Source organism: Poecilia formosa, unplaced genomic scaffold (assembly GCF_000485575.1).
Source record: "Poecilia formosa unplaced genomic scaffold, Poecilia_formosa-5.1.2 Scaffold271, whole genome shotgun sequence".
Lineage (NCBI taxonomy): Eukaryota > Metazoa > Chordata > Actinopteri > Cyprinodontiformes > Poeciliidae > Poecilia > Poecilia formosa.
In genome coordinates this window covers 597,764-617,093 of record NW_006800210.1, presented here as the reverse complement: position 1 = coordinate 617,093, position 19,330 = coordinate 597,764, and the positions used below count along the sequence as shown (strand labels likewise).

Sequence of the window (19,330 nt, the reverse complement as noted above, 5' to 3'; positions counted from 1 at the left end):
TGTATTCATCTGATTCCTGAATGTTGGGTATTATTAATATTTTTGAACACGTAATATTATTGGATAAGTTCAAGGGTTCTTTCTCGCTGACTTAATTAGAAGGGGATTTTATATTTGCAAGATTCCTCAGTTTGCACAATAGTTGGCCCATTTGGAGAGGCGCATGTTTGAAGCTCAAAAAGAAACAACAGAAATGCTCTGAGATTTATTGCAGTGCCTAGAATCTTGCCAAAAGGTTTTCTCAAGTGTTTCAGTCTTTGTGTACCTTCGTCTTTTGTGTAATTTTAAGTTGCAGCTCTGCGGCTGACCACAGGAAGTTCTAATCAGCAGTGTGGCTTTGCTGCTTCCCTTTCCCCTGCTGACCTCCTCCCCATCTCTCGGCTCCACTATAGAGATACCGGGATCACATTACCAACTCCGGGGGTTAAGGGTCAATCCCATTTTTCAGCTCTCCTCACCCTTTTCCCCCTTGCAGACTCTTTCCCAGGGGTTACAGGCTCCTGTCACCTAAATTCACATCAGTTCACACGTGGCAAGGGAGTGGTGTCCATCGGAAACCCTCCATCTTCTCTCCCACACGTTCTCCTCCTTTTTCCTCGCCCACACACCCACTTTAGTGTCCTCTTGATAGACAGGTCTCTGATCTCTGGGATCACTCGCACAAAGACGTGGACATGGTTAAAAACATGCTTAAAACACTGATGGATTCTCTCCGTTACTGTTCTGATGTGTTTCTGTTAAAGTCAAATATTATTGAGCAGAGGGTCAAGTTACCGACTTCCTGCACAGAAAACATTTCACTGAATATTATTGAAGAAAAAAAAAACGAGAAGAAGAAACTAAGATAAATAAGTGAATGTCATGTGTAACATCTTTATACACGATTCACTTGTATCCATTTCCCGGAAGGATCATTTTTGTGCATATGTTAGCAGTTTTCTTTATTATCTTTTACTGTACATGACATATATGTTTATATTTAGCTCAAGATCAAGGAAAATTGGGGCTGTGCACATGTGGCCTGATGTGGAAATTGGTGTCTATCTCCAGTGGTCATTAGGGAAGAGGCGGCAAACACCATCTGGGCAGTTCGTAGGGCATCATAGAGTTTCACAGAACAAGAAAAAAAAATGCACACACTCCCTTTTGAGGGGAATTTTGAGAGACCATTAAACCTAACATAGATATTTTTAAACTGTGGGAGGAGGCGTGTGGATTCGGAGCGAACCCACAAATGCGTGGGGGGTCCAGACCTGCAAAAAGACAGCAGGATGGGATTCAAACCCAGGACCTTTCATGCTGCAAGATAACAATGGTTGCCCTTCCAAAATATATATTTGATAATAAAGTCTAAATATGTTTATCGACATCTTGTGGTAATGACAATAAAAAATAAAATCCAACATGTAATAAATGTAGTTTTACTATTTATTAAATGGTCTGCAAATTAGCAATAAAACATGTCATATATTTGGTACTATGGTACATAATGTATAATTACAAAATGAAAACATTAAATAGTTAGATCTGGAATAAATAGATATTTCTGAAAAAAAATAGTAGGAGACCCTTCTATTCAGCTCAACAAGAGGCTACACATGGTAAGTTAAGAAGGATTTATCTTTACTCTGTGATACTGTGAATGGCATAAAAAAGAAATGGAACAGAAAACCTAAATTAAACTAATTTGATGTATTTTGGATAAGGTGATCTGACACCATTGTATAAACCTCTGTCCACATGTTTTAGGTGCAGCCATTAAGTAGGAGGGTATATCATCCCTAATTCTCGGTAACAGAGCTGAAACAGAGAGAAAGCCAAGCAGCTTTCTTTCAGCCAACTCACCTAGCAGTGTGCAGCAACTGGAGGGGGAAGGGAAATGTTACATCACTTTACAGTTGAAAAAACTCAAGTCATTTTCTCTGGAATATAATTGGGAAACTGATGGGATTGTATGAAAAAAAACAAAAAAAAACAAAAAAAAAACATTTGTTGTTTTCGAAACGATAACGGCTTAAAAATTTGGTATACCTAATGACACTAACAGATTGATTGCCAGAAATAAGCTCAACAATTTCCACTGGAAATTACATCTAGTTAGAGCCCACATTAAAGCACCAAAATTCTAAATAAATGAACAAACAAGACAACAACAAAAAAAAAGAAAAAACAAGACATGCTATAGCTCCATGTTGCAAAACATGTAACCTGAATTGCTTTAACTGGAAGGGCTAAAACCCTTGGCTGACTGCTGAATGTTGGAGCATTTCCACAACTTGGACGGACAAAAATTACTTGGATCTCAGCTGTTAAAGAAAGAACAATGAGTGTCCACATGTGACCATTAAGGCCAATACAAATCCAAATAATCAAGTACTTCCAAAAAGACTCTTATTGAAAAGTATGTGGACTCAGAAGGTAAATAATTTTTTTAAAGGTCTGTGATTAAGTTATTAATAAGGGTCAAATTCCTATTAAGTTGATCTACCACATGCATGTGTCCAAGCTGACAAAGAGCATGCAAGCACAGAAATGCACCATAGCGTTACTTTACTTTAGATTTGGCTTATTTCAAGGATGTGGAAATCATAATAAGCATGTTCCTGAAGGCAAGAGAGCCTCTCAAATCACAGCTTGTACGGTAGAACACCGATCTCATTATTAACATGTGGAGGTTGGTGAGCTGAGGACGAAAGGTGTCCTCAAAGCAGACCTGCTTTTGGTCCCGTTGTGGTTTACCAGGACGTAATCTGTTTCAAATACAGTTTGACTGTGAATACAACATGAGACTTAGAGTTTAAGATCAAAAAAACTGACAAGTAATCATTAAATGCACTTCCACACAGAGTCCCTCTACGCTTACCCTAAACCAGACTCTGTGACTGAGTTTTATTTTAGCACAATACATCAGCACTTTCATGTACTTATGGAGAGCAAACAAGTGCTACATAATGAGTAGAGAGGGAGGAAAATGCATAATGGTCTCATGACACTGCCCTACATAGTCAGACAGGAAGCTATGATATGGTCTGAGATCATCAGATTAGCGGCCATATGGAAATTTGAGTGCTGAGATGACGAACATAATGTCCAAAAGCTGATTAAAACTCCAATTAGCATTCCAAAATATTTGATAATCAATCTTGTTTCAGTAAATCCTTGACTATAAAGCTGGACATAATCAGTCTTAGTGTCCAGTTCAGTTTAATGGTAAATAATCTGAATACTAACAGAAGTATTTATTCAGTAGATTTGTCCCTAACATGCCAATCGACAAATTCACAAACTGAATAGAAAGATCTGTTCCTACAAAAGCCATTACAAACAAAAAACTTAACTTAAACATTTTGAATTATGCATTTGGAAAGAATTTTTGGGGGAAATCCAGCCATAAGTATGTTTATGTATTAAAAGTAGTGCTACAATAGCAAACCATATCAAATCCTTGCCCCCTCGTCCCTGTTGGATTTGATTATTCAAAAAAGAAAAAAGAAAAAGAAATGCATCAAATTCTCAAAGACCAGTGCTGTTTGTGACATGCACTGGTCAACAAAAAGCACAAAAAGCGTAATCTCATAGTTCATGGAAATACGTTGTACAAGTGAAAATAAAGAGTATTCAAAATTCCATGTCTTATGACATGAAATTCAAGGTCCCTCAGACATACACCTTGGAATTATTATATACTAATGTCACAAAGATGATTAAAAGCTGCCTGGGTCATGAACCAGAAACTGTAATATGAAAAAATACAAATACAAAACTAACAAACAACATGAGAATTTAATTACAATAAGCTGTCTCATATTTAGATACTTTAATAAGAAGAGAATATGGCTGAACAGCTCAAACTGTATGAAAATTGGAAAAGCATGCATACAAATGTGAAACTGCTACTAACATGTCTTTTATTGTTCTCCATCATTTTCCTTCCAGCCCACGGTAACTCTGGCTGTCAGCGATATTTCCAGACAACTAGATTCATTACAGTGAATCATCTTGGAAAAAACACCTCAAAAACAGCCCCCCCACAACCCTTGGGTTTACGAAAACCATTTCAAATAACGCTTGTATTTAATATTTCGTTGCTGCGAAAGTCCTGCAGGCCTCTGTCAAACATCCAAACTCAATGCTCCTACCCCGTTTTGTGTTTCAAGTCCCATAAATTCCAGCGGCGGGGCTCGATAAAGCTTGTTCAGCGGATAAATCACGCTGCTCATAAAAGACATTTGCTTCTCTGTGTCTGTCTGGTGTTCAAACATTCACCTCCATCCATCACCGAGCCAAGCTGTTGTCAGAACTCTAAGGTCTCGCTTCTAATTCTCCTTATCGCTGGCTTCCACTGAGAGGAATCTGAGGAATCCTTGAGCTCCATCTTTTTCCGCAACACCCAATATGACAAGGTGAAACACAGACATGTGCTTCTTTTAAAACACAGACTAATTTCTGGCACAAAATTCGCACAAATTGATTCCAGATGTTGGAGCTAACCACTGCAGCGAAGCAACAAGTGTGGAGAAAAACAGAATAAATAACGATGATGTGTGAATCTGAGCGCAGGGACAAGGTCTACATGATAATAAAGTCAGAAAGTGGCTGGCAGCCGGCAGCCACCTCTTGTTTTAAGACCTGTAGTGCAGCTTAGGAACTCCACCCAGTGAAACAGCTCGAGCTTGCTGCCTCAGCACTTCTCCATCCAAATGGCTGCGGTTCAGTTAGAGGTCTCGCTCCCTCAGTCCTGAGATGAAGCACCTCGGAGAGCCAGCAGTCTTAACCGGCCCCCTGGCTTCCGCCACAGCCTCTGACTGACACCGCTGCACTGCCAGGGACGTAAAGCTGGATAATAATAGCTGCTCATTCCTCTCCACCCCTGCCGCCCAGACAGGGTCAGGACGTCAAAGACCATATTTAAGTGAATGATAACTGACAAATGAAGGTGAACGCTTCAGCACACAACCTCAGTGAAATACGATCTATGATTCTAGTTAAAACATATTTAGCAGGTCATAATCTTGGCAGGTTACCGACTCTGACTGATGGATTTTGCGACAGCTTTGTAAGAAAATAGTCCCTTTAAATGGAAAGCTTCTGGTCTACTCATTATAGAAGAGTGCAGCCCAATGCATCGTTAAGCCGCTTGTTTGCAGGTGCAAATTGACAGCGAGTAAAAATAAGTAATGTATCACTACCATAGCTGCAAGTCACTGAAACAAATTGTTGACAAGCTATAAAACAAGAGTACAAATAAATCAAGGGGGAAAATGACCCAAAGCCATCAGTTAGGACCCTATGAGATCCATATTTTGTTTTTCCTGATTATATGTCTTCCCAGTAATCATAATTTAAGCATGTAATATGTTCTTTGCATAATATTAATGCATGCTGTTTTAAGACCAGATCTGCTAATCTGTTATTCACAGATTCTGATTTAAAGCAGTCTTTTAATTTTACCTGCATATTCTTTTCACTAACATTTTTCGAGTGGCCCAGTCTAGCTAGAAACTGACAGAGAATATGCAGAGGTAGATAAAGATTTAGGATGATGGCAAGGAGGCTTTTTCAACCTCGAATGACTTGGAGCTCATCACCACATGTAAACTGTCAAAATACCAGTAAAAACATGCAAAGATATGGTCAGAAAAATCCAAGGAGGGTTTGACTGCTGTAATGCCGGTTGCATTTTTGGGAAGGATGTGAACTGCGTTTGACATATCATTTTTCAATAAATGTAAAAAAGGAAAGCTAAATTATTTTTCATAATTGATGCTCCTTTCACATCGCTTTATTATTTTTTGACAGACAGACACCTCTTGGATTAAATGTTAAAATTCAGAAACCAAATCTACTTGGGGGTACGATGTTTTTTTTAGGCTGTGGAAAGTAGGAAAAAACTGAAAGGCATTTGACCAAATTCATAGAATGTAAAGTAAAAAATGTTATACATTTTACTCCATTTTATAATTTTCCTGATTCAAACAGCCAGATCTATAGGCATTGGCTAGTTAACATTATAGGTAAGTGACAATCTGCAGCTTATAGATGCATTTTCTTTTTGACTAACTCTGGTTACAAAAGTCTTGTACTCAGTGTTTAGGTGGGCAAGAGGAGTCACGACATGTGGAAAGATTTCTCCATTTAAAAAAATAAAATAAAAAAAATAAAACTGACTAATTGTTATTAATTAATTGCAATTAATTCTAATTGTAATTTAGTAAAACTGGTTTACAATTGAGCCTGGCACCTTTGTGCTTGTGTTTGATTTTTAGCTCAACAGAAACCTAGAATGCATGAGCAAAATAATATAGAATCAATTGCAACTTATTTCAAGCAACATGTGAATAAATTACTTTTGTCTTTGTCAAAAATATGGTTTGCTATGAGCTAAAACACAACTTTCCATTATTCGCTTTGGAGATATGCATTTTTCTTTTTCTTGAGACTATTTATTTGTATTTGTAATATTACAACTAGTTGCTTCAAATGCAAAAGACAAAGCAGGCAAGTTTCAGCTAAGATACAGGCAGTCAAACAGCCCCATTGGTTTAGGAGCCTCTTCAGACTAAGCTCTGAACTGGATACCCAGGGAGAATTTCAACCTAATACTGGGAAACTGAAATGGCCTCCATATTTCAGGCTTCATTGAGTAACAGATATGAGGCAAAAACAGCAGACCAAGTTTTAGAATCTCTGGTGCTCGGGGACAGTGTATGAGTTACTGCCTGCCAGGACCCATAATATTATTAGCACGCATGTATAGCAGGGCAGACCTGTTTTTCCCATTGTTAGAATGAAGACTGTCCACCATAGAGGGCTCTGACAGTGTGGTTTCTAGAATATTAGGGTTTCTTATTACGTCTGAATGGGTTGCCTCAACCCTGGTTCCCTAATTGCATCAGAATTTCAAAGCTTACGATTTACGTGAAGATGGGGTTGCATAAAAAATAGCACAAAAAAATTTGCTTCAAAAAACTCATAACGTTTTGATCATATGTAAAAATTACACTGCTCATTTTGTGTGCTACAGACTGCTCTACAAGGACCCTGGGAGAGGATTTATGAGGTCTAGACCGCCTGCATGGAATAAAATGAAATTCAAAACCTACTCTAGTTTTTTTCATTCAGGCCTTAGCACAGCGTGCCTTGCTTCTGCTAGTACCCACTGTACCGCATTGAATGCTGGGACGCTTTAACAGTCTGCTGCAATTTGTACTTCAGTCGATTGTTCTAGCCTGTTTGTGATGGCAGTTTCAAAAGACTTGAACAGAATCAGAAGCTTATAAAGCCACGGCATCATCTAGATATTCACAATTGATTTAAAAAAAAATCTTCTTTTACTCGGTCACTTTACAAATATAAATAATTTTAGTAATCATAATGACTTAAACATAAAACATTAAGAATAATTTAATAGCAGTTTATGCAAATCTGGTTTTAACTTAACTCTAAAAATTATGTTGCAATATGTTGAAGAAATCCAAACAGTGCTTATAGTAATTTCTCAGATAGAAACAAAGTTAAATTGTGCGCATTCAGAACAGTAAATGTGTTGTTTCAGCCACCAATTTGTTATAAATACTATTAAATTCATTGTAAGAAGTGTTGGAAGTTCACAAAATTAAACTGATATTGGATATGATAGACTTACAGATATGTCTATGTATTCTTCAAAACGCTCATAAGTGTAGGCTGCTTAAACTGAGAAAGGCGTGTTAAACTTTTAAAATCAAAACAAAACCTTTAATCTTATGTTCCTGGTTTAAACCAAAAATTGAGAAACATTCAAGGTTTCAAAAACAGAAAATGCATGTACGTATGGTGTACGATATTTAGGCCTATTCAAACTCATGCATTACATAATATCAATTGAATAATAAATTAAAGGTAGGTTATGTAGGGTATTCCGAAAGTAAACAGAAAGGATGTAATTAGCTGTACTAGATATGATTAGTTTGACTAATGTTATTTGTATTTTGGGCAGTGCTGTGGTAGTATGCTGTTACCAAGATCTAGTTTTAAGTTTAGGTGACCGAGTTTTCACCACAGAGACATTTTGAAATAAAGTCACACTCAGTTATTTTGATTTAATCAGTGTATTATTTTAATACATCTCCATAAAAATAATATATTTGCATTAACTATATGTGTGATTGTAAACTTTTTGTGATCAATTATCTCCATAATTAAAACCAGCAAGATAAATACATTGATGATACAGCCGTTAAGTATGTGGGTATAAAATGGAAGTTGGTGCAGACATTTGCTTAAAATGGGGATACAAAATAGCAAATGGTTGAATTGACTGAAAGATGACTTTTGAATTACTGAGCACAGAGTTTAGATGTTTTGATATGCAGGTTAATGTTGAACCTGCTTGTCATTCCTATACAACAAGCTTATTAGTTGGTTGCAGCAAACAGCTGATGAGTTTTTTTTTTTTAGCTGATGCCTTTTTTAATCATTTCATCCAGTCATCTTTTAGCTCGATTTACGAGCATTATGATGAGTTTTATAGGTTATATTAGGGTTGACATCTAGTTTTTCTTGCCAACAAGACCCTAATTAAAGGAGAAACAAATTCTACTTTCTCCTTTAAAGAAATAAAGTCAAAAGCATTCAAACCAAAAGGAAGAAAGGCAGGTCAAAACACTTCATTTCAAAGCCATAAGGAATGCATTCAAGATCAATGTTGATATCTGACTGTGTCACAGCATACAAGAGTGCAATTGTCCTTTAAGCTGAGCTACGCCTGATGGTGCCAAGCATTATTTAGAAACTACATCAGTCAGGTATGCCTTTGTCTCACTGATTACCTCAACAGGTGGGTCAGCTATGCTGCCAACTGTCATAAAAAGTTACAACACTTAGCGTTCTTTATTTCACTGGATCACTAGAACCATTGTCTGAGCTTCTCATCATGTGACGACATGACTGATGACGTGAGAGAATATGCAAGCGGGAGAGGCTCTGCTGAATTCGTTAAGCTCATCTCACTGCAGGTATGACAGCCATCTGGGGCAAGAAGGAAGCTTAGGTTTGCGAGTTTCGCACATGCGGACCTGGCCAGGCAGTTGACAGGTGCAGAGGGGCGGTATGTCAACAATGTTATTTTTAGGGGTTGATGTGGGAGCTTTTTATCCGTAACTGCTCCCTGGGTTTTGGAAGAGGAAGGCAGAAAAACTGCTCTGGCAAATTGTCACACATTTTGCCACGTGTTATGTGTTAGGGTCAGAAGGAAGAGGTTGATTTTCTCATTTTTTCCAGGATGTGTCAATCGAAGTCATCTTATCTTTACAAAAAAATCTTAATTTACAGCTTTGGATGTGTTTATTTTTAAAAAGCGATGCGATTAGCACTCAAGGGCCAATAAACAATGATCAATGCACAACTAAGCAGCTACAATGCATCAGATGTTGCTGCAGAACGTTGTACGACAAAGACAACAAGAATGACTTTCATGAAAGGCTTCCTTTTGCATGTAAACACATAAATCTTGACCTGCAATTAGAAACTGTAACCTTCTAGGTGTCTCACTCAGTCACACAAACTAAAAGATGTTGCATCAATGGTATGCAGCACTCCTTCCATTTGCACTTGTTTGTCACTGAACAAGCACAAACTTGTTTAAAACAAAAGGATAATCCGTCATGTATTGACAGCACTGCAGGGAATGCTGGTACGTGACTCTGCGAAAGCCTGATTTATGTTTAATACATGGGAATTGTGGTGATAATTCCCTCCCATCAGTCAAAACATCTCACGTAGATAAAAAAAAAAAAGCCTCCCACTCATGCCACTGCAAATTGGCATTCCAATGTGATCATGCAATCCTGTTGTAATTTGGTTTTATAAAGAGAAGCTTAACTGACCTCTTTTATTCTAATGAGTTAGAGCTGCTGTGGGTTGTTCCTAAATGTAAAAACCTAATTATCTTTGTTGGGAGGTTCTAATTGAATATTGTGCTTCAAATTCTTAAGATATGAATTTCTTATCATTGAATTCTCAAAACAAATCTGATCAATAGCAACATACTAAAGAATACACAATAAACAAGTTAATGTTGCAAGTGAAGAACAGGTGCGACTGCCTAACACACCCAGCTGCCAAGGTGAAAATCTCCCCAATCTGTCAATATACCAAGATGACGTCTAGATCTTAATGATAGACGTGACAGTGAACCGAAATGAACTGCTACTGAGCATCAGGTTGAAAGATGTCATACACAGAGCACGCTTTTACAGCAAAATGCAACAGATCAGGTGTAGATATAAGAAAACAACTCCATGCTATGGTTTCAAGACTTTAGGTAGTAATGAAATCAAGCAATTGCAAACTCAACTGAACTACAACTGCAACACGTGACCTTTAACAAAAACTTGGTGTGTGAAAATGTAAGCACACCCTTTAATTAAGTACATTGTAGTAGAACCAACTTCGCCAGTAATAACTTGCAGTAAACAGCTTTTGTCTTCTGTCGTGTCTGCTACTTGCCTCTCAAATCAATCATCAAGAGATTAAGGGTAATTTAGTTTCTGACACACTTCTTCTGGATATCAGATGACTCTCACAGACTGGGGGACAAGAACCTACTCAGGCACTTCATGTGAAAGACGTTGGGGAAAAAACAGAGGTGTAAAAGTCAATTATACTAACTTGTAGTTTGCTTAATCATCTGTGTCCAAACTCTTTGTCACTGGCGCCCAATTATTCAAGACAAAAGTACTCATAGGCCACAGAAATAATAAAATAAATACTAAATCAACAAAAGTTATGCTGTTATTATATTTGTACTTTGTCAACAATAACCTAATAAAGCAGCATTTAGATAAAAAAAAAAATAAAGTACTCAGAAGAAAAAAAAAGAATGTAATGCTTTGTAAAGGGTTTCAGATAAATTGTTTTTTTTTTTTTTTTTGCATGTTTGCCTTAATAGATCGGAATCCAGTTCACAGTTTTGGAGAAGGCTCGACTAGTAAATTAACCAAAGGCCGATTTGGAAGTACAAAATTCTGCTTTTGACAAAAAGTTACTGGATAGAAGCAAATTTAAGGCACGGTCATTAACATATGAACACTTTGTGCTCTACATATCAGATGTGTACCATTATTGAATTGCAGATGGAGATTGCAAAAAAAAAAAAAAAAAAAAAAAAAAAAAAAAAGGGATGGCCCCAGGGCCACACAGCTGTCATCTCCGCTTCAGAACCATCGGGAATATCCACTGATACTCAACAAGAACACCAATCAAACAGTCACTCAGACTGTTTGAAGACTGAAGGATTTCAGACATCCTTGGCAATGACTGAAAGGCAGCCTAAAGGATGATTATCTCACCCTTCAGATGGAATTTAGACTGAATAAAAAGCTGTGACAAAATTTGCCAAACTAAATTTGATCCTGAAAAGATTCAGGAAACCACTTCAGGTATGAAGAGACAAAAAATGAGGCAGAATGTCGGCAGATGTCCAAACATTATGTCGGTGGAACATCAAGTACTAATGTTTATCTGCCGAAGAAAATCCCCACAGGGAATCATGGTTGTAGCAGTTACATTCTTTAAAAGTGCTTCTTTGCAGCAGAATTAGAAACAGGGTTTTGGAGAGGGCTGATCCCAGTGATGGAAAAAAGTTAAAAAACGTTAAAGGAGAGATTTTCGAGCAAGTCTCTCACCAGACCTGAAGGGATTGGTAGAGTAGTCCCACCCCCTCAGCCTTAAATCAACTTGGCCTTGTTATGACTCTGAGCTGGCTGTGAAACAAGTTAACAAATAGGTGTGAACCAGTTGGGGTGGGGTGGGGAGCAGTACAGGGCTTTTCAACCAACAGCACAGTGGACTTATCGGTTTTGCCACACAAGAGGACGAAAAAAGGATAAAAGAAGCTGTAACAATGCATTGATACAAAAAAAAAAAAATCTGCATACTTGTTGTGTCACAGTGCACTGATTAACCTAAAAACTACATTCACCAAATGTACAAAATATAAAGCAATGACTTTTCTCGTGCCTTTTTGATAATAACCAAGAAGTAGATATCTACAAAGGAGTGTTTTATTTGACGGAGTGGATCTTTAATTTCTAGCCCCTCATAAATTTATGTGAATAGTGATACTTCATGTGGCATTAGACAGGGAAATGTCCAGAAAGACAGTTCTCCATGTCTCTGCCTGTGTCCAGGAGTTAGGTTATTCTGAGCTACAGTTTCTCTCTAGTTAATGCTGCTATGGGCGTAGGCTGCTGGAGGAAAAACTGATCCCTTTTCTAAACCTTCTTCTTCTACTGCTCTCCAATTTGTATTGTCTGCTTTTATTTCATCACTTAACTTTATGTTTCTCTAAGATGTTTTAGAAGCTACATCTGGTTTGATGTTCTGTTTGGCTGTGGTGTCTTCCTTTTGGGAGGAAGCAGAGTATCAGCTGTTATAATGCTGCCAACTACCAAATATTCTTCCCCTCCAAGCTATTAAAGTTTTGCTTTTGTTTTTTTTTTTTTTTACTTAAAAGGTACTACAACAGCTCATATGTATCTGCTCTGTCTTTTTAACTCCCCAGTCAGTTGTGGCAGATGGCCACTTGTACTCAGCTAGGTTCTGCAGGTTTCTTCCTGTTAAAGGACAGTTTTCTTTTCCAAAGCTGCTACATGAATGCTCAGTGAAAAGGATTACTGTTAAGACAATGACACCACAAGAGATTGTGTTCTGTTTCTCCATGGTTGTCCTGGAGGAGGGATTTTTGCAAGTCAATGCAATCTGCTGGGTTTCCTTTTATCATAATCTTGTTAAATTAATTTGAATAATGAACTTGATGCACTTGTTTGATAACTAGTATTTATGATTGAACAAATTTCCTTTCATTTTTTATTTTTTTTGCAAAGAGCCTGCAGACAACGTTTTTGTGAATTGATGTTATAAAACTAAATTGAATTAAACTTGTATTAGTTTTGGCTGTCACTAACCACAACAATCACATGCTGCCAGTTAGCTTAGTGAGGTCATATTCTTGCAATAAATGAAAGGCACACAATGAGAGATTTGCTACAGGAAAAAAAAAAAAAAAGTGTGGCCATGAAAGCTCAGCTGGCTGTGGGACATGACTCAAGTGGTTCAACTGCAAAACACAGAAAAGCCTCCAAAATAGTCTTGGCCATATCATGGTACTCTATTTTAATGAGAATGTAATAAACAGTCAATGGTGTCAGTAAAGTTTTAAAGAAGCTTGACTGTATCTAATACAATCATGATTTTGAGCAATCCTTAAATAAAGGACATGAATCCAAAATCAATTTATTTTAGTGTTATAATAATATAAAAATATAAACATTTTTGTGTACTATGGTTGCATTCATAGTTTATAGTATGATGGTATGCTTTGCTTGATTAATCTTCGAGATAAGAACTTGCATTTGGGAGCGACCAGTGCTCCATATGCTAAAACAACATTGATTGAAATTACTAAAACAAACATATGCTATTACTTTTCTCTCCACATTATGCATTCAAACATTAAATATATACTAAAACAAAATATGTTAAAACAGTGATGTATTCCAACACTTTCAATCAAATACAAGTAATAGAAGCTGCAGATAAACTGTTTATTCTTGCAACTTTCACAATGTTTAATATTCATATTCATGGCAGCCATACTGAATTAGAGCTAGTGTTTGCTTGGGGAATGTCGCTTCCAGGGGGTGTAACCATTTTTTCTTTATGCTTTGAGCCTCAGAAAGTTCTGATAACAAATATAACAGTCCTAACATGTTGTGTCCTCCAACATATTATTTATCAGTAGATGCCAGATACAGATGGAATGCACAACTCCGCCTTTTCTAAAACTGGTAACAGTTAACAGATGCTCAGTTTATTCTTGTGTTACTTTCTTTCAGACAGAGATAGAAGTGCAACCGACTAAGCTGCAGAAATGGCAATGGCAAACTGCACACACTGACAAGACAAGGAGGCTCAAAGACAGATTGACAGACAGCTTCCCATTTATCAGCATTCGACCTGCTTGGTGTGAGAGGTTGGAGAGGAACTACGGAGTTGTCACTCAGCCCACAGCAGTTTATGCCCTGCAGTGACACATGAACTATGAGATATGACAGCTAACCTGTATTAGCACAGATGCATGCAAGAGTCGGCATGCAGGCACTAAGTGAAACAGCCGTGCTCTCTAAAGCACAGAACGAGATGATCTAAAATTGGGTTTACAGCAGTAATTAGAGCTTAATTAAATACAAGGCTTTGCTTGGCTTCTGTTTTCATCCGACCATTTATATAACATTTTATGTGAAATCCCCTTGAAACTGTCTTTGTAATCCAGTTTTTGTACTTCTAACTTGATAACTTGAGACATTTTTGCAAGTTTTCCACTGACGTCGATTTCTATTGTCACTTGAATGCCAGGCATATTTTTTAGTTGACTTCCTGTGTCAAAAATATTACTCAAAGCATTCTACTTGTTGGGAGCTAGAAAGCCGCATGCATGCATAAGACAGTTTTGTTAAAAGTGAAGCACTGGTTTAAACTTATGCAATTTTCTTATGAATATGTTTTCTATCCATCTTCCATTCTAGATTCTGTGCATCAGATAACTTGGAATTACATAAAAAGAAGTGGTGTGTTTTTCACCATGTAAATCTTTAAAAAAAAGGTTCAAAAGTAACAGTAAAACCTAAAAATAAAAACATTGTGTATGTGCATGGTTATAATTCTGGACATGATTAGGCAACTGAAACCAATCGTAACCAGTTCAGCACAGTTCAGAGTGGCACCCCTGAGGCTGCTTACCTGAGCCAAACCGCAGAGCAGGTAAAACCCCTGCAGTGCGTCTGGAACAAATGATGGTTCCTCCATGCCTTGACAGTTGGAGCAGTTTGAAAAATTAAAAACAAGTCTGACGGCTCACATCACATACCTTTCGCTTTCACGTCTCCAGAAAGTGTGGGTAGTTGCATGTTTTCCAGATTTAACTTTTATGCGTCGTCTCATGTAACCACTTCCACGGCAAAAGACAAACCTGATTTAACCTCCCTGAGAGAGCAGAAACGCACAAGAATGGAGAAAGGAACACACACGTGCATTTCACCCACTTACAACCATTAGCGCTCGACTCTTTCTGTCCCCGGGGTTGCAAAGGACAAACACCGACAGGGATAAAGATGAATTACACATATTTTAACACGCAGCCTGAGGTGACAATGCAACTTGTGCCACACAAACCTTTTTGTGTGGCATAAAATGGAAATGGAAACACATCAGAGATCTAAACAGCAAGCATGACACTGGATGTGTATGAGTTAGCTGGAAGCTCAGGAAACGCACGGCACCCACTTGATGACAGGTATTTCCACTCAAGGTGATCCACAATGGCGAGGTATGAGCACAGTGTCAGCCATTTCCTTTTTGAGAGTTCAAAGGTTAAACTCTCTTTGGTCTCTTTTAGAAATAAGGAGACAATGAGGGTCTACCCGCTGTAACTGAACCGCTGTAACCTTGTCTTTACTACAAGCTTTAACCTCTGAGCTACTCAGATGTTAGAAACTCTGCATTACCAAAATGCTCTTAATTCAGCAACAACAATTTTAAAATCATTTCACATTTTAGAGAAAGCTTTATAGATTTAGGTATGAAAAAAAAAGTGGTCTATGTGATCGGACAGACATACACTTTCATATCAACAGTCGCAGGAGCCTGCTGTATGTCCCATGATGACACTTTAAGATGGTTTGCTTTCAAGGAGAATGGTTATTTATGTTATTTTTTTTTATACAGTGAAAAATGATTTCAAATTCTTTGGAGATACACCTCTTCTTTCTGCAGGCTTTTGTTAGGCCATTTGATCTCAGTACTAGATAACATTTGGCAGCTTTAATTATATAATAAAAATGTATCAGTCTATGAAGCAGTATCCAAAAAAAACTTCTCTTAATAAAGTCAGTTTTTTGTCTACCCTGCACCTTCAAAATATCAATTTCTCAATAGCTTGTGGTGGCCTGATATTTACGTGTCGATTGTAACCCATCAGATGTCAGAAACACAACAACGGGATCAACATTGCGGGTGATACTGCCAGGATGCTGACATAACACAAAAGCAACACCTTAAAGTTTCTTGGCCCACAGGTCAGTGTTGACTCGATCAACTGAAGGTGTAGTTTTCAGTGTGGATTCAGGGTTAAGACCCTGAATGAATGAGCTGACATGCACAAAGAATACAGGCACAGGTGTGTAACCAGCTCTGCCATACCCTCAGCAGTCAGTCAGCAGGACCTCCTTTTTAATCCCCTGCCGTCACTCAACTGAATCTCAACCTTAATCTCAGAGGTCCAAAGCTCATGGGACGGGGACTTTTGGCTTTTAACCAAGAGTTTGATGCCTAATAAGAGCCACGACACTTTGGGGTAACCTAATACCATCAGTAAGGAGTAGCTGCAATGCACTTTAGATCCCCTAAATGCAAGACCCACCTCCTCTCTTCTGAGACAGATGCATGACGTACTTTCTGTTGCACAAGATAGCTTGTTCATGCACAACTTTGTCATTACAGCACATAGAATCCAGTTCCTGATTGATCGGGATTAGCTCCCAAGGAAGGTGACGCATCATATACATGACCTCATCAGTAAATGGATGTTTTTTTGGTTGGCTTTAGTGAATATGTGCAGCCTTTCTGAATTCATTGACAGGATACAGCCGACATTACTCTTAAAGAGGTGGGCTGGCTTGTTCCCAGCAGCTTTAAAGCATACAATGAGCCGCCTGAAGCTGTCAGCTGCACCCTTTATAGCTGATAAGTGTATGTTCTCAGACACAATGACCGGCAATGAGACACGTAAAAATATATATATATATAAAAATAAAAACAAAACAAAACCTATTTCTCACAAGGTAAGGTCAAATATATAGAGATATACACTATAATGTGAGATAAATTTAACAAAACTATATGGATTTCACAATTTTTAAAATAATGTCGTTCTTCAGCACCCACTGCAACTTCTTACATGTCTACCTGTTAAACTGTCCAATCATTAAACAGGCAAAAACTTGAAGAACTGTAAATATTAAATCTAAATTAACTAAATTAAATGGAAACCTTGATGACAGCCAAAGTTACCAAAGCTTTGACCGTAGTCATAAGGTTAAAGGTCAGACATTTTGACATGGGGACATGTCAAACTTTTAGTGTGGATGTCACCCATCCACACTAAAAGTTTTCTCAATGCACTTTACAAGACAAACCATCTCCAGAAATATGCACTTAAATGCAGTGCAATCAAATAACAAAAACTAAAGGTCTCCAAATGAGGAATTATTTATTCTCAAATGGGTAATGATTGAGTAAAAGTTTTAATTTCAAATCTTTTGATGGATGTACAAGAATAAATGTTGGTGTTTTCAGCTTTTCTAGCCTCTATGGCACTTGTTGTGATATGAGTGGAGACTCAGGCTTTCTGTGTCTCTGCAGAGTTAAGGAGCAGAAAGGTAGAAATACTTAAATACAAATAAGAAGCTCATCCTTGTTGTCTCTAAAAAGAAAATAAATGGAAGAAGAGTAACAGTAGAACAATTCAATTTAGTCTGAACTGAGCCCTAAGGGTTCTTTCTTTCTGTGGAGAATTTAAAAATTCATATGTCATCAGCAAAATAGTGCTGAAATCTTATTAAAAAAAAAAAAATCCAGTTTGAAAGATATGTCAACATAATTGACTGCCTATCAATATGTTAAGAAAAAGAAACACAAGAGACCATGACAAGATTTCTATGTGTAAAAAAAAAAAATAAACAGAGTAAACACCACACTTACGTTTCATTCTTTTTCTTTTTTTTTTTTTGAATATTTAAATTCTGATTTGATTGTTCATTTTTATTAGTTTCTTTTCTATTGCACCATTTTGCATCACTCTGTGAATGTGGTTCTGTGTTAGTTGGTGTGGGAGGGCGGGGAGTGGGAGAGAAAGTGTTGAACCTCACACTCTCACACAGTGCAATACTATATTTGTATGGACTAACTTGAAATCTGTATACTTTTTCTTTTAATTTTGAAGAGATGTGTGTTTTTATTTCTCAGTGTGAACAGAAAAATATTGTTTTGGAGGAACATAAACTGAGTTCATGAAAGGACACAAACCTGCATCCCAAAACGTAATCCTCTTTATTTGGAAGAATGGATTAAAATTCTTCCACACTGATGTGGAAGACTGATAAATATTTCCAAGTTGTGTTCATCCGACACAGTCTACACAGGCAGCAAAGTACACTATAATAATTTCACAGATTTGTTTTGGATATATAGAAAAAATATGTTTAGTTGAAAAGTTGCATGTAAAAACACTACATTAAACACACAATAAGAAACCTGGCTTACCACTTCAGTGGGACGGAAGAATTTTGGGTCCACCTTCACGTGTACCACGCCGGTCTCTTTGCAACGGCCAATCTCATTTTCATCCTTCCCCTCCCACCTTGAATACGATAAAATCCACATAAAGAAGCTTTCCACATTTTCTGTTTATACTTTTTTGTGAAATTGGAACCAATGCAACAGGCATTATGAACACTCAAAAACCCTTTTATGTGAAGGTTTTGACTACTCGACAAAAAAAGGAAAAAAAAAAAAGGGCAGTGAGAAAAGCTTCCATTTTCAAATTTAAGGTATTGAAGTGAAGATATTAATCTCTCTCAGGCAGTAATCTTACACATTATAAAAGTGACCTATGTTGTGTTGTATTTGTGTGTGAACACTCACACAATGGTCTTTCCCACATGTTTAAAGGCCTTCTCGACAAACTCCCTCACGCTGTGAACCTCCCCCGTTGCGATTACAAAATCGTCTGGCTCCTCTGACTGCAGCATCAGCCACATAGCCTGAAAGAGACAGAAACACTGAGGTCAAACCACAGAAAGATCATAAAGACAGTTTGGTGCTCCACTCTGGACACTGCCCAGTTCTACTCTGACAGACAGGAAGTGAACCTGCGACCTCTGAGCGGGGCACTCGCTTGTACCTCTTTCCTGACGTCACCAAGGAGACTCATGGGACACAAACTGTGGGAAAAGATGACCGATCACTCCCAGATCACTCCCACAGGCCCCAGTGTGCTGCTGCCACACACAAAAATGCACATGCGGTCTTGAAAGCTCAAGCATTAAGAAGCGCTGCACAACTGTTTTAAAAAACACTGTAATAGTGTTGCTACTCCCAAAATGCTCTGTTATACGTGGCGCCAGCAGAGCAGAACTGCAGAGCTCTGGGACATTCAAGAGAGCAAGAAGAGAGTCATAAGGGACACAAAGACAGAGACAGACAGACAGACAGACAGATGTCTCTAAAAAAA

At 37.7% G+C, this 19,330-nt stretch overlaps 1 protein-coding gene across 1 annotated transcript in view; it reads right to left on the bottom strand.

Annotated features, from left to right (window-relative positions):
• Positions 1–19,330, bottom strand: part of gmds (GDP-mannose 4,6-dehydratase) — a 184,412-nt gene that overhangs the window by 25,151 nt on the left and 139,931 nt on the right. The window contains exons 8-9 of the mRNA XM_007570971.2: positions 18,742–18,860; positions 18,361–18,457 (exon numbers count right to left, since the gene is read on the bottom strand). Of these exons, the coding sequence (XP_007571033.1) occupies positions 18,361–18,457; positions 18,742–18,860 (216 nt within the window). The remainder of the gene's footprint in view (positions 1–18,360; positions 18,458–18,741; positions 18,861–19,330) is intronic.